Source organism: Bufo bufo, chromosome 4 (genome assembly GCF_905171765.1).
Source record: "Bufo bufo chromosome 4, aBufBuf1.1, whole genome shotgun sequence".
NCBI lineage: Eukaryota > Metazoa > Chordata > Amphibia > Anura > Bufonidae > Bufo > Bufo bufo.
This window is the reverse complement of record NC_053392.1, coordinates 40839434-40866017: the sequence shown is the minus strand read 5'-3', so window position 1 is coordinate 40866017 and position 26584 is coordinate 40839434. Positions and strand designations below refer to the sequence as shown.

The 26584-nt window shown below is 50.2% G+C and overlaps 1 protein-coding gene across 1 annotated transcript in view; it reads left to right on the top strand.

The window, feature by feature from the left end:
• Positions 1–750: 750 nt before the first annotated feature.
• EFR3B (EFR3 homolog B) overlaps positions 751–26584 on the top strand; it is a 132229-nt gene continuing 106395 nt past the window's right edge. Inside the window, 1 exon segment of the mRNA XM_040427122.1 lies at positions 751–846. Coding sequence (XP_040283056.1) covers positions 840–846 — 7 coding nt within the window. The 5' untranslated portion in view covers positions 751–839.

Here is a 26584-nt window from a genome sequence, read left to right as displayed (position 1 = left end):
TGAGGAGGTATGAGGTCCAGCAGAACCTCCTGTGGGTGGGATGTCTGTATGTGAGGAGGTATGAGGTCCAGCAGAACCTCCTGTGGGTGTGAATAGGTTTGGGCTATGTGGGAATGGTTTGCAGCCTTGTAGAGGAGGAGGTATGAGGTCCAGCAGAACCTCCTGTGGGTGGGATGTCTGTATTTTAGGAGGTATGAGGTCCAACAGAACCTCCTGTGAGTGGGATGTCTGTATCTGAGGAGGTATGAGGTCCAGCAAAACCTCCTGCGGTTGGGATACGGTTTGCATTTGAGGTATGAGGTCCAGCAGAACCTCGTTTGGGTGGAATGTCTGTATGTGAGGAGGTATGAGGTCCATCAGAACCTCCTGTGGGTGAGAAGAGGTTTGGACTATGAGGGAATGGAAATTGCAGCCCTGTAGAGGAGAAGGTATGAGGTCCAGCAGAACTTCCTGTGGGTGGAATGAGCTTTGTATTTGAGGTATGAGGTCCAGCAGAACCTCCTGTCGGTGGGAATGGTTTGCAGTCCTGTAGATGAGTAGGTGTGAGGTTTGGCAGAACCTCCTGCAGAAGAGGACTGTATTGTCGCCAGTGATAACGCACACAGTGTGGATGACGAGGTGAGAAGGGCAGGAGGCTCTCCAGACCTCACACCTCCCCCAGCAGCCGGTTATCAGGAGCTGAAGCATGATGGGAGGAGAGTCATTTACATAACCCCGCCCCTCCCGGGGGGGAAAGATGCTGAATGAGCCCGTCCAGCCCCTCCATTCATGCCCAGCCCCCTCCCTGGTGCTGGAGCCGAGGAGGAGACGGAGCGGCGAGCGGGCACAAAGCGGCAGCGATGTATGGTAAGAGCCGGGGCACTGGCAGGCCGGGCACAGGGGGCAGCACCCAACACACTGCCAGGCACTGCATGTCACCGCCACCCTGCAGTACACTGTACACTGCATGTCACCATCTACATTACAGCACAGCCCTCCACTACATGTCACCCCACCAGCCCTGCTCCCCTCCACTACATGTCACCTCACCAGCACTGCTCCCCTCCACTACATGTCACCCCTCCAGCACTGCTCCCCTCCACTACATGTCACCCCTCCAGCACTGCTCCCCTCCACTACATGTCACCCCTCCAGCCCTGCTCCCCTCCACTACATGTCACCCCCCCAGCACTGCTCCCCTCCACTACATGTCACCCCTCCAGCACTGCTCCCCTCCACTACATGTCACCCCTCCAGCCCTGCTCCCCTCCACTACATGTCACCTCTCCAGCACTGCTCTCCTCCACTACATGTCACCTCACCAGCACTGCTCCCCTCCACTACATGTCACCCCTCCAGCCCTGCTCCCCTCCACTACATGTCACCTCTCCAGCACTGCTCCCCTCCACTACATGTCACCCCTCCAGCCCTGCTCCCCTCCACTACATGTCACCTCACCAGCACTGCTCCCCTCCACTACATGTCACCCCTCCAGCCCTGCTCCCCTCCACTACATGTCACCTCTCCAGCACTGCTCCCCTCCACTACATGTCACCCCTCCAGCCCTGCTCCCCTCCACTACATGTCACCTCTCCAGCACTGCTCCCCTCCACTACATGTCACCCCTCCAGCCCTGCTCCCCTCCACTACATGTCACCCCTCCAGCCCTGCTCCCCTCCACTACATGTCACCCCCCCAGCACTGCTCCCCTCCACTACATGTCACCCCTCCAGCACTGCTCCCCTCCACTACATGTCACCTCACCAGCACTGCTCCCCTCCACTACATGTCACCCCTCCAGCACTGCTCCCCTCCACTACATGTCACCCCCCCAGCACTGCTCCCCTCCACTACATGTCACCCCTCCAGCACTGCTCCCCTCCACTACATGTCACCCCCCAGCACTGCTCCCCTCCACTACATGTCACCCCTCCAGCACTGCTCCCCTCCACTACATGTCACCCCTCCAGCCCTGCTCCCCTCCACTACATGTCACCTCTCCAGCACTGCTCCCCTCCACTACATGTCACCCCTCCAGCCCTGCTCCCCTCCACTACATGTCACCTCTCCAGCACTGCTCCCCTCCACTACATCTCACCCCTCCAGCTCTGCTCCCCTCCACTACATGTCACCTCTCCAGCACTGCTCCCCTCCACTACATGTCACCCCTCCAGCACTGCTCCCCTCCACTACATGTCACCCCTCCAGCCCTGCTCCCCTCCACTACATGTCACCCCCCCCGCACTGCTCCCCTCCACTACATGTCACCCCTCCAGCCCTGCTCCCCTCCACTACATGTCACCCCTCCAGCCCTGCTCCCCTCCACTACATGTCACCTCTCCAGCACTGCTCCCCTCCACTACATGTCACCCCTCCAGCACTGCTCCCCTCCACTACATGTCACCTCACCAGCACTGCTCCCCTCCACTACATGTCACCCCTCCAGCACTGCTCCCCTCCACTACATGTCACCCCTCCAGCACTGCTCCCCTCCACTACATGTCACCTCACCAGCACTGCTCCCCTCCACTACATGTCACCTCACCAGCACTGCTCCCCTCCACTACATGTCACCTCACCAGCACTGCTCCCCTCCACTACATGTCACCCCTCCAGCACTGCTCCCCTCCACTACATGTCACCCCTCCAGCCCTGCTCCCCTCCACTACATGTCACCTCACCAGCACTGCTCCCCTCCACTACATGTCACCCCTCCAGCCCTGCTCCCCTCCACTACATGTCACCCCTCCAGCACTGCTCCCCTCCACTACATGTCACCTCTCCAGCACTGCTCCCCTCCACTACATGTCACCCCTCCAGCACTGCTCCCCTCCACTACATGTCACCCCTCCAGCACTGCTCCCCTCCACTACATGTCACCCCTCCAGCCCTGCTCCCCTCCACTACATGTCACCCCTCCAGCACTGCTCCCCTCCACTACATGTCACCTCACCAGCACTGCTCCCCTCCACTACATGTCACCTCACCAGCACTGCTCCCCTCCACTACATGTCACCCCTCCAGCACTGCTCCCCTCCACTACATGTCACCCCTCCAGCACTGCTCCCCTCCACTACATGTCACCCCACCAGCCCTGCTCCCCTCCACTACATGTCACCTCACCAGCCCTGCTCCCCTCCACTACATGTCACCCCTCCAGCCCTGCTCCCCTCCACTACATGTCACCCCTCCAGCCCTGCTCCCCTCCACTACATGTCACCTCTCCAGCACTGCTCCCCTCCACTACATGTCACCCCTCCAGCACTGCTCCCCTCCACTACATGTCACCCCTCCAGCACTGCTCCCCTCCACTACATGTCACCCCTCCAGCCCTGCTCCCCTCCACTACATGTCACCTCACCAGCCCTGCTCCCCTCCACTACATGTCACCTCACCAGCACTGCTCCCCTCCACTACATGTCACCTCACCAGCACTGCTCTCCTCCACTACATGTCACCCCTCCAGCACTGGTCCCCTCCACTACATGTCACCCCTCCAGCACTGCTCCCCTCCACTACATGTCACCTCACCAGCACTGCTCTCCTCCACTACATGTCACCCCTCCAGCACTGGTCCCCTCCACTACATGTCACCCCTCCAGCCCTGCTCCCCTCCACTACATGTCACCCCTCCAGCCCTGCTCCCCTCCACTACATGTCACCTCACCAGCACTGCTCTCCTCCACTACATGTCACCCCTCCAGCCCTGCTCCCCTCCACTACATGTCACCCCTCCAGCCCTGCTCCCCTCCACTACATGTCACCCCTCCAGCCCTGCTCCCCTCCACTACATGTCACCCCTCCAGCACTGCTCCCCTCCACTACATGTCACCCCTCCAGCACTGCTCCCCTCCACTACATGTCACCCCTCCAGCACTGCTCCCCTCCACTACATGTCACCTCACCAGCACTGCTCTCCTCCACTACATGTCACCTCACCAGCACTGCTCCCCTCCACTACATGTCACCCCTCCAGCCCTGCTCCCCTCCACTACATGTCACCTCACCAGCACTGCTCTCCTCCACTACATGTCACCCCTCCAGCCCTGCTCCCCTCCACTACATGTCACCCCTCCAGCCCTGCTCCCCTCCACTACATGTCACCTCACCAGCACTGCTCTCCTCCACTACATGTCACCCCTCCAGCCCTGCTCCCCTCCACTACATGTCACTCCTCCAGCACTGCTCTCCTCCACTACATGTCACCCCTCCACTACATGTCACCCCTCCAGCCCTGCTCCCCTCCACTACATGTCACCCCTCCAGCACTGCTTTCCTCCACTACATGTCACCTCACCAGCACTGCTCCCCTCCACTACATGTCACCCCTCCAGCCCTGCTCCCCTCCACTACATGTCACCCCTCCAGCCCTGCTCCCCTCCACTACATGTCACCCCTCCAGCACTGCTCCCCTCCACTACATGTCACCCCTCCAGCACTGCTCCCCTCCACTACATGTCACCCCTCCAGCCCTGCTCCCCTCCACTACATGTCACCCCTCCAGCACTGCTCCCCTCCACTACATGTCACCCCTCCAGCACTGCTCCCCTCCACTACATGTCACCCCTCCAGCCCTGCTCCCCTCCACTACATGTCACCCCTCCAGCCCTGCTCCCCTCCACTACATGTCACCCCTCCAGCACTGCTCCCCTCCACTACATGTCACCCCTCCAGCACTGCTCCCCTCCACTACATGTCACCCCTCCAGCCCTGCTCCCCTCCACTACATGTCACCTCACCAGCACTGCTCTCCTCCACTACATGTCACCCCTCCAGCCCTGCTCCCCTCCACTACATGTCACCTCCCCAGCACTGCTCCCCTCCACTACATGTCACCTCACCAGCCCTGCTCCCCTCCACTACATGTCACCCCTCCAGCCCTGCTCCCCTCCACTACATGTCACCTCCCCAGCACTGCTCCCCTCCACTACATGTCACCTCACCAGCCCTGCTCCCCTCCACTACATGTCACCCCTCCAGCACTGCTCCCCTCCACTACATGTCACCCCTCCAGCACTGCTCCCCTCCACTACATGTCACCTCACCAGCCCTGCTCCCCTCTACTACATGTCACCCCTCCAGCACTGCTCCCCTCCACTACATGTCACCTCACCAGCACTGCTCTCCTCCACTACATGTCACCTCACCAGCCCTGCTCCCCTCCACTACATGTCACCCCTCCAGCACTGCTCCCCTCCACTACATGTCACCCCTCCAGCCCTGCTCCCCTCCACTACATGTCACCCCTCCAGCCCTGCTCCCCTCCACTACATGTCACCTCCCCAGCACTGCTCCCCTCCACTACATGTCACCTCACCAGCCCTGCTCCCCTCCACTACATGTCACCCCTCCAGCACTGCTCCCCTCCACTACATGTCACCCCTCCAGCACTGCTCCCCTCCACTACATGTCACCTCACCAGCACTGCTCCCCTCCACTACATGTCACCCCTCCAGCACTGCTCCCCTCCACTACATGTCACCCCTCCAGCACTGCTCCCCTCCACTACATGTCACCTCACCAGCACTGCTCCCCTCCACTACATGTCACCCCTCCAGCACTGCTCCCCTCCACTACATGTCACCCCTCCAGCACTGCTCCCCTCCACTACATGTCACCCCTCCAGCACTGCTCCCCTCCACTACATGTCACCCCTCCAGCCCTGCTCCCCTCCACTACATGTCACCCCTCCAGCCCTGCTCCCCTCCACTACATGTCACCTCACCAGCACTGCTCCCCTCCACTACATGTCACCTCACCAGCACTGCTCCCCTCCACTACATGTCACCCCTCCAGCACTGCTCCCCTCCACTACATGTCACCCCTCCAGCACTGCTCCCCTCCACTACATGTCACCCCTCCAGCCCTGCTCCCCTACACTACATGTCACCTCACCAGCACTGCTCCCCTCCACTACATGTCACCTCACCAGCACTGCTCCCCTCCACTACATGTCACCCCTCCAGCACTGCTCTCCTCCACTACATGTCACCCCTCCAGCCCTGCTCCCCTCCACTACATGTCACCCCTCCAGCACTGCTCCCCTCCACTACATGTCACCCCTCCAGCACTGCTCCCCTCCACTACATGTCACCCCTCCAGCACTGCTCCCCTCCACTACATGTCACCCCTCCAGCACTGCTCCCCTCCACTACATGTCACCCCTCCAGCACTGCTCCCCTCCACTACATGTCACCCCTCCAGCCCTGCTCCCCTCCACTACATGTCACCCCTCCACTACATGTCACCCCTCCAGCACTGCTCTCCTCCACTACATGTCACCCCTCCAGCCCTGCTCCCCTCCACTACATGTCACTCCTCCAGCCCTGCTCCCCTCCACTACATGTCACCCCTCCAGCCCTGCTCTCCTCCACTACATGTCACCCCTCCACTACATGTCACCCCTCCAGCCCTGCTCCCCTCCACTACATGTCACCCCTCCAGCACTGCTCCCCTCCACTACATGTCACCCCTCCAGCACTGCTCCCCTCCACTACATGTCACCCCTCCAGCACTGCTCCCCTCCACTACATGTCACCCCTCCAGCACTGCTCCCCTCCACTACATGTCACCCCTCCAGCCCTGCTCCCCTCCACTACATGTCACCCCTCCACTACATGTCACCCCTCCAGCACTGCTCTCCTCCACTACATGTCACCCCTCCAGCCCTGCTCCCCTCCACTACATGTCACTCCTCCAGCCCTGCTCCCCTCCACTACATGTCACCCCTCCAGCCCTGCTCTCCTCCACTACATGTCACCCCTCCACTACATGTCACCCCTCCAGCCCTGCTCCCCTCCACTACATGTCACCCCTCCAGCACTGCTCTCCTCCACTACATGTCACCTCACCAGCACTGCTCCCCTCCACTACATGTCACCCCTCCAGCCCTGCTCCCCTCCACTACATGTCACCCCTCCAGCCCTGCTCCCCTCCACTACATGTCACCTCTCCAGCACTGCTCCCCTCCACTACATGTCACCCCTCCAGCCCTGCTCCCCTCCACTACATGTCACCCCTCCAGCACTGCTCCCCTCCACTACATCTCACCCCTCCAGCTCTGCTCCCCTCCACTACATGTCACCTCACCAGCACTGCTCCCCTCCACTACATGTCACCCCTCCAGCCCTGCTCCCCTCCACTACATGTCACCCCTCCAGCACTGCTCTCCTCCACTACATGTCACCCCTCCAGCCCTGCTCCCCTCCACTACATGTCACTCCTCCAGCCCTGCTCCCCTCCACTACATGTCACCCCTCCAGCCCTGCTCTCCTCCACTACATGTCACCCCTCCACTACATGTCACCCCTCCAGCCCTGCTCCCCTCCACTATATGTCACCCCTCCAGCACTGCTCCCCTCCACTACATGTCACCCCTCCAGCACTGCTCCCCTCCACTATATTTCACCCCTCCAGCACTGCTCCCCTCCACTACATGTCACCCCTCTAGCACTGCTCCCCTCCACTACATGTCACCCCTCCAGCACTGCTCCCCTCCACTACATGTCACCCCTCCAGCACTGCTCCCCTCCACTACATGTCACCCCTCCAGCACTGCTCCCCTCCACTACATGTCACCTCACCAGCCCTGCTCCCCTCCACTACATGTCACCCCTCCAGCACTGCTCCCCTCCACTACATGTCACCCCTCCAGCACTGCTCCCCTCCACTACATGTCACCTCACCAGCACTGCTCTCCTCCACTACATGTCACCTCACCAGCACTGCTCCCCTCCACTATATGTCACCCCTCCAGCCCTGCTCCCCTCCACTACATGTCACCCCTCCAGCACTGCTCCCCTCCACTACATGTCACCCCTCCAGCACTGCTCTCCTCCACTACATGTCACCCCTCCAGCACTGCTCCCCTCCTCTACATGTCACCCCTCCAGCACTGCTCCCCTCCACTACATGTCACCGCACCAGCCCTGCTCCCCTCCACTACATGTCACCCCTCCAGCCCTGCTCCCCTCCACTACATGTCACCCCTCCAGCACTGCTCCCCTCCACTACATGTCACCCCTCCAGCCCTGCTCCCCTCCACTACATGTCACCCCTCCAGCCCTGCTCCCCTCCACTACATGTCACCCCTCCAGCACTGCTCCCCTCCTCTACATGTCACCTCACCAGCACTGCTCCCCTCCACTACATGTCACCCCTCCAGCACTGCTCCCCTCCACTACATGTCACCCCTCCAGCCCTGCTCCCCTCCACTACATGTCACCCCTCCAGCACTGCTCTCCTCCACTACATGTCACCTCACCAGCACTGCTCTCCTCCACTACATGTCACCTCACCAGCACTGCTCCCCTCCACTACATGTCACCCCTCCAGCACTGCTCCCCTCCACTACATGTCACCTCACCAGCACTGCTCCCCTCCACTACGTCACCCCGCCTGCACTGCATGTGATTCCCCCTCCCCCGCACTGCTCCCCTCCGCTACATGCCACCTGCTCCACTACTTGTCAACCCACCTGCACTGCACCCCTCCACTACAGGTCACTTCACCTGCACCTGCAGTGCACCCCTTCAGTACGTCACCCCACCTGTGTCTACACTGTCTGCACTGCAGAACACTTCCACAATATGTTGCTTATACACAACCCTGCACTGCAGAACACTACGACATACCGCCATATTACAACACTGCACTCTATTTTCAAGACTTATTATACTGCAAACCCCCTTGCACTGCACAGTGTCCCCCACTACGTCACCTCTGCTACATACAGCACCCCCCACATCACACCACACCCCTAGTGTGCACACAACTCTTCTATACTGAGCGTTCCCTACTGGCAGACGTCTCTCTGGTGTAAAACCCCCAGACCCCCCCCCCTCCCCCCTCCCCGCGCTGCAGACCCCACTCCGCGGCACGTCATCTGCAGCACTGTGTGACCTGTCACTTTCACATGCACGTGTCACCTCCTGGGGTCTTCCCCAGCACACAGGACAGTGTTTGTCCATTTGTCTCTGAAGGTGGGGGAGCAGGGGACGCCCAACTGGTCAGTGCCGTCCTCACTGGTGTGGGACTCCTCCTTATCATTGCACAATTGGATTATCACCCCCATCATCCTCATTATATCCCTTGGCCTGGTATCTCCTGCTGCAGGCGTCATCCCTGTACTTGTCACTGCGCCTCTGCTTTCTGTAGTCATTGCCTGGTGTGTTATATTATCAGCTTAGTGTGGGTTTTGGTGTAGTGTCGGCGTGGATTGCGTTGTGCTGTGCTGCGCGCGGATTAGGACTGGGATTGAGATGCCTAATTATTGTGACAGTGATTGACGGAACCGCCAATTTATATCATTCATCGTGACACTTGCCTTCTCTTACTGGCATACAGATGTAGCAGAACTGAGTCTGTCATTTAGAAGCACTCGTGTGTCATCTGTGGTTGTGCATAGGACTACAGGTAAACCCTTTCAGGGTCACACAAACTCAATGATCCCTGTGCTTGTTTGTTCCGGCCCCCGAGGACCACATTTTCTTGACTGACAGGTCTTATAATTTATATGCAGACCAGAAGACAGGGGTCGACATAGCAGAAATAAAAAAAAGGGCTCCCTCCTGCCGCTGCTTTCCAAATGCACCTTCACCCAGAAAGGCTGGTTATCGTTTGTCCCACCCCCAAGGAGCAGGTTTTCTTGAACCGAGGAGCCTACACTCTAAATGTTAGTTATATGCAGGCTACATGACTGGGAGCATGTATAAAGGGGGCCGCCACAACTACCTTCCTGAGACAGGAGGGCACTGTGCTTGTTTGTCCCGCCCCCAAGGACCACATTTTATTGACCCATAATGTTTAAAATTTAATTTCTAGCTATTTATTAACAAACCACATAACTGGGGGCATACAGAATGAGGGGGGCACTATGGATAAATAAAAATAAAGCATCCTCTAACTTCATGCAAAACACAATCAATGGCAAGAGAGAGCCTTATGCTTGTCTGTCCCGCCCCCAAGGACCAAATTTATTTGACCCAAGAAGCCTGCCATTTATATGTAGACCACATGACAGGAAGACTAAATCAAATATAAAAAATCGGGCCCCTTCCTGCCGCTGCTGGTTTCCAGTCCCCACCTCCACCAGAGAATGGCTATTGTTTGTCCCACCCCCAAGGAGCAGATTTTCAAATTTTCTTGAACACATGCAGCTTACAGTTTGTTAGCCGCATATATCCAGACCATAGGAATAATCCATCTATTGTAGATACTACTTCTCCCTGAATTGGGTCCGCCCTTCCCTCTCATCACGACATATAGCAGCCATAGGGGCTTCCTCTATGATACTGTTCAATATTAAATAGGAACTGCATGCTGTGAAGTCCTGTATAACGATCTAATCAGAGAGACCCCTCTAGTTTATTCATCCTGAGCGTCCTGATTCATGAGCAGTAAAGACTGACACCAAAAGACGAAAAGTAGTGGGTAGGGTGTAACAGACGTATTTCTTGTTACTCAGCTTTCAGAAACAGAAAATGCTAAAAATAATTTTTGCAAGGGTAACTTCTCGTGTGGATTTTTTTTTGTTTTTTGTACTTTTAGGGGACTTGCCCTTTAAATAACCCTCTGGATGGTGACCGGATTACTCAGGGTATTGAATATATGATGTCCGCTGCCGCCATGTGATCTGTACGGGATGCGCTGGTGATAGGCACCTTTGGATCATGAGCGTGTGTCCTGTGGGACCTGAGCGGGGGAGGAGGGGGGTCATGTGAAATCCGCAGCACAATGTGCGGCTGCAGATAAACAGGAACTGAGAGGTCTTTTATGTGGGGATTATGGGGAAGTAGTTCAGAGTTTACTTAGGGGAATTCCAGCAATTTCCACAGAGGCAGCTCCACCGAGGGTGACTACAGGGTGCATATAGCATTGTCCATCCTGGAATAGAATGCCAGGACAGCAGTGAAGACCGACAAGCAGGCCTTTTAGCATTGTAATGGCTGCCATTGGTGGTGGTCACTCACATACTTCCTAATGTCCTGTGCCTGATTTTTATAAGAACACAGAAGGCGCCTCCTCCTGATTTCCATGCAAGTATCACTTCTCTGAGTGGGATCGGTTACCAGTATCAGAAAGCGGACAACCCCTTTAATGCTGGCCATTTGTGTTGGAGATGGGGTGAATGAAGCAGAGATGTACGTGGAGGTCTAGAATTGACCAGTTCTATGGCAGTCCATTTCTATTATATGTGGAGGTCCACCAACCTTGAATGGAATCCAGCATGGTCGCATGGGAATAAGATATGAGGTTCAGGACTCCCATTTGGCACAGAAGCCTTCTCCAAATATATCGATTGATGAAGCCTTGGAGTTTATCTAGGAACATTTTAGGAATTGGGATAATGGGGTAAAACCATCATTTTAGTAGTGACTATACCAGGGCTGTGGAGTCGGTAAGCAAAAGCTCTGACTCTAACTCCAGTTCTGATTCCTTGGGCCCACCAGAGAAAATTATTCTCGAGGCCTAACCCTAATTTCATCCATAAAGTCTTTGCAAAGAGGTATCTCCCAAAAGAGAGAGAACCTTCTCGTCAGCACCACCTACTGGAAGTGGCTCCCTGTGAGTCAAGATCCGACTTTCCAAAAAGTCTTGGAATTTGAAAAGAGAATATAGCCAGACCAGATATCTGTATCGGACAGCTGTATCGGGGAGTCCGCCAGAATCCTACTCCATACGGATGAGGGGCATGCACCCCAATACAGCTGTCTACTGATGGATATCTGGTCTTGCTATATTCCCTTGTCAAATCCCAAGGCTTGTTGGAAAGTTGGATCTTGACTCATAAAGAGCCACTACCTGTAGGTGGCGCTGATGAGATGGTTCTCTTTTTTTTTTTTTGTAGACACCTCTTTGCATAGTTGTTTCCCATGGAGCATTGCTAATAAGTCTCCATACCATGGAGTAGTTCCAGTACCTCTCCATCCCATGGAGTAGTTCCAGTACCTCTCCATACCATGGAGTACCTCTCCATCCCATGGAGTAGTTCCAGTACCTCTCCATCCCATGGAGTAGTTCCAGTACCTCTCCATCCCATGGAGTAGTTCCAGTACCTCTCCATCCCATGGAGTAGTTCCAGTACCTCTCCATCCCATGGAGTAGTTCCAGTACCTCTCCATCCCATGGAGTAGTTCCAGTACCTCTCCACCCCATGGAGTAGTTCCAGTACCTCTCCATACCATGGAGTCGTTCCATTACCTCTCCATACTATGGAGTAGTTCCAGTACCTCTCCATACCATGGAGTAGTTCCAGTACCTCTCCATACCATGGAGTAGTTCCAGTACCTCTCCATACCATGGAGTAGTTCCAGTACCTCTCCATACCATGGAGTAGTTCCAGTACCTCTCCATACCATGGAGTAGTTCCAGTACCTCTCCATACCATGGAGTAGTTCCAGTACCTCTCCATACCATGGAGTAGTTCCAGTACCTCTCCATACCATGGAGTAGTTCCAGTACCTCTCCATACCATGGAGTAGTTCCAGTACCTCTCCATACCATGGAGTAGTTCCAGTACCTCTCCATACCATGGAGTAGTTCCAGTACCTCTCCATACCATGGAGTAGTTCCAGTACCTCTCCATACCATGGAGTAGTTCCAGTACCTCTCCATACCATGGAGCAGTTCCAGTACCTCTCCATACCATGGAGTCGTTCCATTTCATCTCCATACCATGGAGTCGTTCCAGTACCTCTCCATACCATGGAGTAGTTCCAGTACCTCTCCATACCATGGAGTAGTTCCAGTACCTCTCCATACCATGGAGTAGTTCCAGTACCTCTCCATACCATGGAGTAGTTCCAGTACCTCTCCATACCATGGAGTAGTTCCAGTACTTCTCCATACCATGGAGTCGTTCCATTACATCTCCATACCATGGAGTAGTTCCAGTACCTCTCCATACCATGGAGTAGTTCCAGTACCTCTCCATACCATGGAGTAGTTCCAGTACCTCTCCATACCATGGAGTAGTTCCAGTACCTCTCCACCCCATGGAGTAGTTCCAGTACCTCTCCACCCCATGGAGTAGTTCCAGTACCTCTCCACCCCATGGAGTAGTTCCAGTACCTCTCCATACCATGGAGTAGTTCCAGTACCTCTCCATACCATGGAGTCGTTCCATTACATCTCCATACCATGGAGTCGTTCCAGTACCTCTCCATACCATGGAGTCGTTCCAGTACCTCTCCATACCATGGAGTAGTTCCAGTACCTCTCCATACCATGGAGCAGTTCCAGTACCTCTCCATACCATGGAGTCGTTCCATTTCATCTCCATACCATGGAGTCGTTCCAGTACATCTCCATACTATGGAGTCGTTCCATTACATCTCCATACCATGGAGTAGTTCCATTACATCTCCATACCATGGAGTAGTTCCAGTACATCTCCATACCATGGAGTTGTTCCAGTACCTCTCCATACCATGGAGTAGTTCCAGTACCTCTCCATACCATGGAGTAGTTCCATTACATCTCCATACCATGGAGTAGTTCCAGTACCTCTCTATACCATGGAGCAGTTCCAGTACCTCTCCATACCATGGGGTAGTTCCAGTACATCTCCATACCATGGAGCAGTTCCAGTACATCTCCATACCATGGAGCAGTTCCAGTACATCTCCATACCATGGAGTAGTTCCAGTACATCTCCATCCCATGGAGTAGTTCCAGTACATCTCCATCCCATGGAGCAGTTCCAGTACATCTCCATACCATGGAGCAGTTCCAGTACATCTCCATACCATGGAGCAGTTCCAGTACATCTCCATACCATGGAGCAGTTCCAGTACATCTCCATACCATGGAGTAGTTCCAGTACATCTCCATACCATGGAGTAGTTCCAGTACATCTCCATACCATGGAGTAGTTCCATTACATCTCCATACCATAAAGTAGTTCCAGTACATCTCCATACCATGGAGTAGTTCCAGTACATCTCCATACCATGGAGTAGTTCCATTACATCTCCATACAGGACTACTCTCTTTAAGGAGATTCCGTACCTTGCCTAATAGATTTTGATTCAAAGAAATCCATCCTAGAGGCAAGTTATTGGCTCCATATGTTTTTTTCTCCTAAACCTTTGGGGTCCACTATAGTATCAGAGCCTAGGCCCACCTGAGAATCCTCTGCCGCTCAGGTGGGCCTATCCGACCCTGACTCCTTCATAAATGGCCAATAATCTAGTAATAACACATTTCCTGTAGTAAAATGGTGACATTGGGCTTTTTCTTAATATCCAGGACACTTAGATGGAATGACACCATGCTTATTGGAATACAATTTCTGAAATTCCTGACATTTTCTAAATTCCTGTAAGTAAATAATTAATGCACTGTGCCGTTAATAACTGGAAGACTTTGTAATACTCTTAATTATTGTAAGAAATATATGAACTTGTCCTCAGGAGAGGTTAGAGAAGCTCTCTATGTATGTGTGTCCTGGAAACGCAGAGAATCATGTGCAAGTAATGGGAATAAAAGAGACATGTAAGAAGTGGAGCTGCCATGTTCTGCGCTGCCATGAATGCCGTCTAGCAGCTCCGAAGTGACAGCAGACAGGCCCAGTAGTGAACGTCTGGCTCTGTCTTAGGCTCCATTCACACGTCCGTATAAAAGGTCCGCATCCTTTGTGGAACGGAAGTGCGGACCCATGCATTCTCTATGGGGACGGAATGGATGCGAAGAGCACACATTGCATTGTAACTAAGTATAAGGGGGAGGTGAGAACTGATTATCTATCACCATGAGAACACCCTGCTGATCACTGATTATAGCAGGGGCGTTGTTAGGGTCTCAAAAGATCCGGGTCCCCAATGAATATGGCCAAGTCGTCCCCCCTCCCCCCACACACCACATTTTGCTGTACTTGCTATACAGCAGCACATACCTGTCACATCCAGGGCCTCCAGGTGACGTCTCCTCCGATGTAGATCTTCTCTGTCATCATCTTCTCCATACGGTGCGGACAACTTCTCTCAGCCGCCTCGTCTCTGCAGAGTGTGACACACAGACATCTTAGTGTCCTCACATTTCTATAATCATCCCCCAACCTGGAGCCCCCACAGTGTTATCCTGCGGCTCGCTGTGCTCCCCAATACCCCCAAATACTATCCTGAAGAAATATGAGCGCCCCCATAGTAATAGTGCTCCTCATAGTCCCACCAATAGTAATTCCCTTCTAGAGTGCCCCCATTAGTAATACTGCCCCCTACAGTGCCCCCAACCGTGATAAGTGCCCCCAACAGTAGAAGAGCCCTCCAGTATTAATAATGCCCTTACAGAGCCCCTAGTACAAATAAGCCCCCCTATTGTTCCCCAGTGGTAATAAAGCTGCCTACAGACCCCTCAGTAGTAATAAGGCCCCCCTAAGTAGAAATAAGTCCCTCCTATAGAGCCCCCAGTAGTAATAAGAAAACCTATAATGTCCCCTGGATTTGCAGTGCCCCCTGTAGTTATATTCCTCCCTCCACCATACAGTCCTATGTAAATAACATCACACCATCTCTCCTGCCCCCTCCAACATACAGTCCTATGTAAATAACATCACTCGCCCGCCAGCCCCCTCCAACATACAGTCCCATGTAAATAACATCCCTCCCTTCAGCCCTAACATACAGTCCCAGTTAAATAACTACAACCCCCAGCATTGCTCTGCCTCTCCCTTCACTTACCTTTCCTCATGTAGCTAGGGTGGCCAGACGTCCGGTTTTCTGGCTCCCTGTCCTCCGTCCGTCTGTTTCTCTCACCCCCAGTCAGTCACTAGAGCCGCAGACATGGCTCCCTGTGGCTGACTGAGGGGGAGAGAAGCACCCCGGCTGCCCCCAGCTCACCTTCTATTCAGAAGCTTCTTCCCTCTCCTCCCCCCGGGTGATAATGGGGGTGTGGCTTCACGGAGGCGGGCGTGGTTTATCAGTTTGGGGGTTTGGCCGGTGAGGCCCGGCTGTCTTGGGTGAAGCCAGTGGACACCCTACATGTAGCAGACCTCACCACAGCTTCTTCCCCCAGGACCTATTCACTGCCATCCTCTCCTGCACAGGTCACATGATGGTGACATCATCACAGGTCCTTCTAAACCACTGCCTGTTTTACTGGTCACATGACCTGTGATGTCACCACAGGTCCTTCAGCTCTACCACTGCATTAGATTCAATTGTGTTGCGGTCCTGAGGACGACAATACAGTTGTATCTATCTATCTGGCAGGCAGGACATTCGGGGCCTGGGACAAAACATCAGGGGCCCCTGGTTTATAGTATAAGGACAGGAGAGAACATAAAAAGGAGGAGGATCTGAAAAAAAGTTTTCTTTACAGAGATGATGTAGAATGAAAAGGGTACCAGCCAATATATCCTGCGCCTGGCTGGCACTTTACATATGCTGCATCTAGCTGACATCACATCCAAGTGATGATGTCATAAGATCACATGACCACGTTGTGTCAGGTCAGTGCACCTGCAGTTTTTTTTTTATTTAAAATGGCTCTAACTTAGTATCTGGTTTATGTACCCATAGGCAGTGGCGTAGCGTGGGTTGCCAGCACCCGGGGCAAGCCAAGTATTGCGCCCCCCCCGCCACCAACATATAGCCACACCTCTTTTTATAGATAATGTAGATGTCACCTGCAGTCCTATGTAACACCACAGATAACACAGTGATACATCTCTGAGTACAGATAGTGTAGTAGATGTCACCTGCAGTCCTATGTAACACCACAGATAACACAGTGATAACTCTGAGTACAGATAATGTAGTAGATGTCACCTGCAGTCCTATGTAACACCACAGATAACACAGTGATAACTCTCTGAGTACAGATAATGTAGTAGATGTCACCTGCAGTCCTATGTAACACCACAGATAACACAGGGATAACTCTCTGAGTACAGATAGTGTAGTAGATGTCATCTGCAGTTCTATGTAACACCACAGATAACACGGTGATAACTCTGAGTACAGATAATGTAGTAGATGTCACCTGCAGTCCTATGTAACACCACAGATAACACAGTGATAACTCTCTGAGTACAGATAATGTAGTAGATGTCACCTGCAGTCCTATGTAACACCACCGATAACACAGGGATAGCTCTGAGTACAGATAGTGTAGTAGATGTCACCTGCAGTCCTATGTAACACCACAGATAACACAGGGATAACTCTGAGTACAGATAATGTAGTAGATGTCACCTGCAGTCCTATGTAACACCACAGATAACACAGTGGTAACTGAGTACAGATAATGTAGTAGATGTCACCTGCAGTCTATGTAACACCACAGATAACACAGTGGTAGCTCTCTGAGTACAGATAATGTAGTAGATGTCACCTGCAGTCCTATGTAACACCACAGATAACACAGTGATAACTCTCTGAGTACAGATAATGTAGTAGATGTCTCCTGCCGTCCTATGTAACACCACAGATAACACAGTGGTAGCTCTCTGAGTACAGATAATGTAGTAGATGTCACCTGCAGTCCTATGTAACACCACAGATAACACAGTGATAACTCTCTGAGTACAGATAATGTAGTAGATGTCACCTGCAGTCCTATGTAACACCCCAGATAACACAGTGATAACTCTCTGAGTACAGATAATGTAGTAGATGTCACCTGCAGTCCTATGTAACACCACAGATAACACAGGGATAGCTCTCTGAGTACAGATAATGTAGTAGATGTCACCTGCAGTCCTATGTAACACCACAGATAACACAGTTATAACTCTCTGAGTACAGATAATGTAGTAGATGTCTCCTGCAGTCCTATGTAACACCACAGATAACACAGTGGTAACTGAGTACAGATAATGTAGTAGATGTCACCTGCAGTCCTATGTAACACCACAGATAACAGTGATACCTCTGAGTACAGATAATGTAGTAGATGTCACCTGCAGTCCTATGTAACACCACAGATAACACAGGGATAACTCTCTGAGTACAGATAATGTAGTAGATGTCACCTGCAGTCCTATGTAACACCACAGATAACACAGGGATAACTCTCTGAGTACAGATAATGTAGTAGATGTCACCTGCAGTCCTATGTAACACCCCAGATAACACAGTGATAACTCTCTGAGTACAGATAATGTAGTAGATGTCACCTGCAGTCCTATGTAACACCACAGATAACACAGTGATAACTCTCTGAGTACAGATAATGTAGTAGATGTCACCTGCAGTCCTATGTAACACCACAGATAACACAGGGATAACTCTCTGAGTACAGATAATGTAGTAGATGTCACCTGCAGTCCTATGTAACACCACAGATAACACAGGGATAACTCTCTGAGTACAGATAATGTAGTAGATGTCACCTGCAGTCCTATGTAACACCACCGATAACACAGGGATAGCTCTCTGAGTACAGATAGTGTAGTAGATGTCATCTGCAGTTCTATGTAACACCACAGATAACACAGTGATAACTCTGAGTACAGATAATGTAGTAGATGTCACCTGCAGTCCTATGTAACACCACAGATAACACAGGGATAACTCTCTGAGTACAGATAATGTAGTAGATGTCACCTGCCGTCCTATGTAACACCACAGATAACACAGTGATAGCTCTCTGAGTACAGATAATGTAGCAGATGTCACCTGCAGTCCTATGTAACACCACAGATAACACAGTGATAACTCTGAGTACAGATAGTGTAGTAGATGTCATCTGCAGTTCTATGTAACACCACAGATAACACAGTGATAACTCTGAGTACAGATAATGTAGTAGATGTCACCTGCAGTCCTATGTAACACCACAGATAACACAGTGATAACTCTCTGAGTACAGATAATGTAGTAGATGTCACCTGCAGTCCTATGTAACACCACCGATAACACAGGGATAGCTCTGAGTACAGATAATGTAGTAGATGTCACCTGCAGTCCTATGTAACACCACAGATAACACAGGGATAACTCTGAGTACAGATAATGTAGTAGATGTCACCTGCAGTCCTATGTAACACCACAGATAACACAGTGGTAACTGAGTACAGATAATGTAGTAGATGTCACCTGCAGTCCTATGTAACACCACAGATAACACAGTGGTAGCTCTCTGAGTACAGATAATGTAGTAGATGTCACCTGCAGTCCTATGTAACACCACAGATAACACAGTGATAACTCTCTGAGTACAGATAATGTAGTAGATGTCACCTGCAGTCCTATGTAACACCACCGATAACACAGGGATAGCTCTGAGTACAGATAATGTAGTAGATGTCACCTGCAGTCCTATGTAACACCACAGATAACACAGGGATAACTCTGAGTACAGATAATGTAGTAGATGTCACCTGCAGTCCTATGTAACACCACAGATAACACAGTGGTAACTGAGTACAGATAATGTAGTAGATGTCACCTGCAGTCCTATGTAACACCACAGATAACACAGTGGTAGCTCTCTGAGTACAGATAATGTAGTAGATGTCACCTGCAGTCCTATGTAACACCACAGATAACACAGTGGTAGCTCTCTGAGTACAGATAATGTAGTAGATGTCACCTGCAGTCCTATGTAACACCACAGATAACACAGTGATAACTCTCTGAGTACAGATAATGTAGTAGATGTCACCTGCAGTCCTATGTAACACCCCAGATAACACAGTGATAACTCTCTGAGTACAGATAATGTAGTAGATGTCACCTGCAGTCCTATGTAACACCACAGATAACACAGGGATAGCTCTCTGAGTACAGATAATGTAGTAGATGTCACCTGCAGTCCTATGTAACACCACAGATAACACAGTTATAACTCTCTGAGTACAGATAATGTAGTAGATGTCACCTGCAGTCCTATGTAACACCACAGATAACACAGGGATAACTCTCTGAGTACAGATAATGTAGTAGATGTCACCTGCAGTCCTATGTAACACCACAGATAACACAGGGATAACTCTCTGAGTACAGATAATGTAGTAGATGTCACCTGCAGTCCTATGTAACACCCCAGATAACACAGTGATAACTCTCTGAGTACAGATAATGTAGTAGATGTCACCTGCAGTCCTATGTAACACCACAGATAACACAGGGATAACTCTCTGAGTACAGATAATGTAGTAGATGTCACCTGCAGTCCTATGTAACACCACAGATAACACAGGGATAACTCTCTGAGTACAGATAATGTAGTAGATGTCACCTGCAGTCCTATGTAACACCACAGATAACACAGTGATAACTCTTTGAGTACAGATAATGTAGTAGATGTCACCTGCAGTCCTATGTAACACCCCAGATAACACAGTGATAACTCTCTGAGTACAGATAATGTAGTAGATGTCACCTGCAGTCCTATGTAACACCACAGATAACACAGGGATAACTCTCTGAGTACAGATAATGTAGTAGATGTCACCTGCAGTCCTATGTAACACCACAGATAACACAGGGATAACTCTCTGAGTACAGATAATGTAGTAGATGTCACCTGCAGTCCTATGTAACACCACAGATAACACAGTGATAACTCTCTGAGTACAGATAATGTAGTACATGTCACCTGCAGTCCTATGTAACACCACAGATAACACAGTGATAGCTCTGAGTACAGATAATGTAGTAGATGGGTGCGAGCCCCCACACTTCAGTGTGACCTGAAGTCTGGGGCCAGGATGCGGCAGGGGGGGGGGGGGGCAAATCCTATATCCACCCTCACATCACTACAGAACATACAGTGTTTTTTGCTGTCTGCAAACTGCCGACCCGCAAAAAACAGAAGTCGCCCGCGTTGCCTTCCGCAATTTGCGGAACGGAACGGGCGCCGGCAATATAAATGCCTATTCTTATCCGCAAAGCGCGGACAAGAATAGGACATGTTATATTTTTTTACGGGGCCGCGGAAAGGAGCCACGGATGCGGACCCAAACAACGGTCGTGTGCATGAGGCCTAATACAGCGCCCATACCTCTTACATCCAGTGACGTCTCCTTTGATGTAGATGTTCTCTGTCCTCGTCTTCTCCTTCAGACCAGACCGCCATTTTTCAGACACTTCTCGTCTCTGCAGTTTACTACTTTTCCATCATCCTCCCATCTTCTGGACCAATCATGCTACCACCCCCAATACTGTGCCGCTGTGCCCCCCAATACTATACTGCAGAAACAGGTAAACCCCCTGATAATACTAGTACCATGCAGATAGTGCCCTATTGGCACACAGTGCCCTAAAATAACTGCGCCCAGCAAATAGCGCCCCTGACACTAACAGTGTAAACATAACGCCCCCAAAATTAATTGTGGTAAGCTAATACTGTGCCAGTGTGCCCCCACAGTAATAGTGATCCTAAAAGTCCCACCAATAGTAATAATTCTCTGCTAGAGCACACATGGTAGTAATAGTGCCCCCAACATGTCCCCACTGTGCCCCAGAAGTAATAACACCCCCATAGTGCCGATACCAGTAATCATGTTCCCCATAAACCCCCAGTAGTAATAAAGCCCAACATAATGCCCCCCAGTAGTAATAATTCTCCTTAGGCTACATGCACACGACCGTATGTGTTTTACGGTCCTCAAATTCTGGATCCGCAAAAAAAAAAAAAAAAACGGATGACATCCGTATGCCATACGTTTTTTTTGCGGATCCATTGTAAAAATGCCTAAAACGGACAAGAATAGGACATGTTCTATTTTTTTTGCGAGACTATGGAACGGACATACTGATGCGGTCAGCATTGAAATGAATGGGTTCGCATCCTATCCGTAAAAAAAACTGAACTGCTAGTGCGCTGACAAAGTCCTGTCACTGCGCGGGCCACATTTGGCCCGTGGGCCGTAGGTTGGGCATCACTCTTCTAAAGCATGCAGTATGTGTAATTGATAGTGCTCATTGGCCCTTATAGACCACATGGTGGCGCTCATACTCATAGCAATGTAATGTATGTACACAGTGACTGCACCAGCAGAATAGTGAGTTCAGCTCTGGAGTATAATACAGGATGTAACTGAGGATCAGTACAGGATAAGTAATGTATGTATGTACACAGTGACTCCACCAGCAGAATAGTGAGTGCAGCTCTGGAGTATAATACAGAATGTAACTCAGGATCAGTACAGGATAAGTAATGTAATGTATGTAAACAGTGACTCCACCAGCAGAATAGTGAGTGCAGCTCTGGAGTATAATACAGGATGTAACTCAGGATCAGTACAGGATAAGTAATGTATGTACACAGTGACTGCGCCAGCAGAATAGTGAGTGCAGCTCTGGAGTATAATACAGGATGTAACTCAGGATAAGTACAGGATAAGTAATGTAATGTATGTACACAGTGACTACACCAGCAGAATAGTGAGTGCAGCTCTGGAGTATAATGCAGGATGTAACTCAGGATCAGTACAGGATAAGTAATGTAATGTATGTACACAGTGACTCCACCAGCAGAATAGTGAGTGCAGCTCTGGAGTATAATACAGAATGTAACTGAGGATCAGTACAGGATAAGTAATGTATGTATGTACACAGTGACTCCACCAGCAGAATAGTGAGTGCAGCTCTGGAGTATAATACAGAATGTAACTCAGGATCAGTACAGGATAAGTAATGTATGTATGTACACAGTGACTCCACCAGCAGAATAGTGAGTGCAGCTCTGGAGTATAATACAGGATGTAACTCAGGATCAGTACAGGATAAGTAATGTATGTACACAGTGACTCCACCAGCAGAATAGTGAGTGCAGCTCTGGAGTATAATACAGGATGTAACTCAGGATCAGTACAGGATAAGTAATGTAATGTATGTACACAGTGACTCCACCAGCAGAATAGTGAGTGCAGCTCTGGAGTATAATACAGGATGTAACTCAGGATCAGTACAGGATAAGTAATGTAATGTATGTACACAGTGACTGCACCAGCAGAATAGTGAGTGCAGCTCTGGAGTATAATACAGGATGTAACTCAGGATCAGTACAGGACAAGTAATGTAATGTATGTACACAGTGACTCCACCAGCAGAATAGTGAGTGCAGCTCTGGAGTATAATACAGGATGTAACTCAGGATCAGTACAGGATAAGTAATGTATGTACACAGTGACTTCACCAGCAGAATAGTGAGTGCAGCTCTGGAGTATAATACAGGATCAGTACAGGATAAGTAATGTATGTATGTACACAGTGACTCCACCAGCAGAATAGTGAGTGCAGCTCTGGAGTATAATACAGGATGTAACTCAGGATCAGTACAGGATAAGTAATGTATGTACACAGTGACTCCACCAGCAGAATAGTGAGTGCAGCTCTGGAGTATAATACAGGATCAGTACAGGATAAGTAATGTATGTAAACAGTGACTCCACCAGCAGAATAGTGAGTGCAGCTCTGGAGTATAATACAGGATGTAACTCAGGATCAGTACAGGATAAGTAATGTATGTACACAGTGACTGCGCCAGCAGAATAGTGAGTGCAGCTCTGGAGTATAATACAGGATGTAACTCAGGATAAGTACAGGATAAGTAATGTAATGTATGTACACAGTGACTACACCAGCAGAATAGTGAGTGCAGCTCTGGAGTATAATACAGGATGTAACTCAGGATCAGTACAGGATAAGTAATGTAATGTATGTACACAGTGACTCCACCAGCAGAATAGTGAGTGCAGCTCTGGAGTATAATACAGAATGTAACTGAGGATCAGTACAGGATAAGTAATGTATGTATGTACACAGTGACTCCACCAGCAGAATAGTGAGTGCAGCTCTGGAGTATAATACAGAATGTAACTCAGGATCAGTACAGGATAAGTAATGTATGTATGTACACAGTGACTCCACCAGCAGAATAGTGAGTGCAGCTCTGGAGTATAATACAGGATGTAACTCAGGATCAGTACAGGATAAGTAATGTATGTACACAGTGACTCCACCAGCAGAATAGTGAGTGCAGCTCTGGAGTATAATACAGGATGTAACTCAGGATCAGTACAGGATAAGTAATGTAATGTATGTACACAGTGACTCCACCAGCAGAATAGTGAGTGCAGCTCTGGAGTATAATACAGGATGTAACTCAGGATCAGTACAGGATAAGTAATGTAATGTATGTACACAGTGACTGCACCAGCAGAATAGTGAGTGCAGCTCTGGAGTATAATACAGGATGTAACTCAGGATCAGTACAGGACAAGTAATGTAATGTATGTACACAGTGACTCCACCAGCAGAATAGTGAGTGCAGCTCTGGAGTATAATACAGGATGTAACTCAGGATCAGTACAGGATAAGTAATGTATGTACACAGTGACTTCACCAGCAGAATAGTGAGTGTAGCTCTGGAGTATAATACAGGATCAGTACAGGATAAGTAATGTATGTATGTACACAGTGACTCCACCAGCAGAATAGTGAGTGCAGCTCTGGAGTATAATACAGGATGTAACTCAGGATCAGTACAGGATAAGTAATGTATGTACACAGTGACTCCACCAGCAGAATAGTGAGTGCAGCTCTGGAGTATAATACAGGATCAGTACAGGATAAGTAATGTATGTAAACAGTGACTCCACCAGCAGAATAGTGAGTGCAGCTCTGGAGTATAATACAGGATGTAACTCAGGATCAGTACAGGATAAGTAATGTATGTACACAGTGACTGCGCCAGCAGAATAGTGAGTGCAGCTCTGGAGTATAATACAGGATGTAACTCAGGATAAGTACAGGATAAGTAATGTAATGTATGTACACAGTGACTACACCAGCAGAATAGTGAGTGCAGCTCTGGAGTATAATACAGGATGTAACTCAGGATCAGTACAGGATAAGTAATGTAATGTATGTACACAGTGACTGCACCAGCAGAATAGTGAGTGCAGCTCTGGAGTATAATACAGGATATAACTCAGGATCAGTACAGGATAAGTAATGTAATGTATGTACACAGTGACTGCACCAGCAGAATAGTGAGTGCAGCTCTGGAGTATAATACAGGATATAACTCAGGATCAGTACAGGATAAGTAATGTATGCACACAGTGACTGCACCAGCAGAATAGTGAGTGCAGCTCTGGAGTATAATAAAGGATATGTAATGTTAAAGTCTCTTGATTGTAGAAAATAAAGATAGACGGCACTCACCACTGTCAGAAGCGTCTTCTTTATTCCCCCATAGAAGTACAAACATACATAGGGCTGGGGCGGATACTCATATCTCGGAACCCTAAACTGTAGAGACGGCTGTTTCGCGCAACCGCGCTTCTTCTGGCTACAGAAATGGCCGTCGCTACAGTTTAGGGTTCCGAGATATGAGTATCCGCCCCAGCCCTATGTATATTTGTACTTCTATGGAGGAATAAAGAAGACGCTTCTGACAGTGGTGAGCGCCGTCTATCTTTATTTTCTACAATGCGAGTTGTCTGGGCTGTTGGCTGAGCACCGCTAACACCGCGTGTGACCGGGTGTCGGAGGACGTTCCATCGTGTCAGGAGTCGCCGAGCAGTGCCGCCCGTCAGCCATGGGAGAGATGAGAGGCCGCCATGCACACCGTGGGTGAGATGAGATAGTCCAGGGCCTCGGCCCATCCCATGGAAGATTAGGCCGTCCTGGATTGTTTCTAGTAATGATTGACCGGCCGCCATCACCAGGGTTACATATTAATGCAGGGATATTGTGAAACCTGGTCTACAGTCCTCCATAGTGACCGTCACTGGAGCTCACGTAGCACTCAGCTTTCCAGAATCCTGAAAGGCAAATCTAGCTTCTTATTTCAAGACGCGTCCTCCGCTTCGTGGAGCAGAGAATGTACCATTCAGTGATCTAGAAAGTGTGAGGATGAGCACACGTGGTGCTACCCGGCTGTCCCAAATAGATATAGAGCGGTGGATATACAGCCAGAGGGCCCTGTAATAGTGATAGCGGCACACACCGCGCCGAGTCACATGACCGCTATTATATCATTATCTGTACTATCTCCTATCTATCTATTATCTATCTATCTATCAATCTATCTATCTATCTATCTATCTATCTATCTATCTATCTATCTATCTATCTATTATCTATCTATCTATCTATTATCTATCTATCTATCATCTATTATCTATCTATCTATCTATCTATCTATCTATCTATCTCTCTATCTATCTATTATCTATCTATTATCTATCTATCTATTATCTATTATCTATCTATTATCTATCTATCTATCCATCTATCCATGGTTGTGTCGGGGATGTGGGGTTTTCGGTTGTACCCGATGCTTCGGAGAAGCCCTGCAGAAGACGTATAATCAGGAGCGCTCTGTGATTACGGGGGATCTGACGCCCGCACTGTATTGATGGAGCGATAAGGAACCTTCTCCGGCACCGCTCATAGATCAGGATGAGATTATCCGCACTGGTCGTCCATCCTGCTGCAAGTTCCAGCATCTTCCGCCAACCACAAGCAAGCAGACTCCTTTGATTTGGACTGAAGGTTTAGTTTTGTGCTCATTTAAGACATATAAATGGTTAATTAAACTGCTGTATTTGGCAGATACTGTTAGTGTTCTAGAGAGCGTGGGATACTGTCTGCTGAGCTGTGTATCTAAGCCTGTCCTGTGTGATACTGTCTGCTGAGCTGTG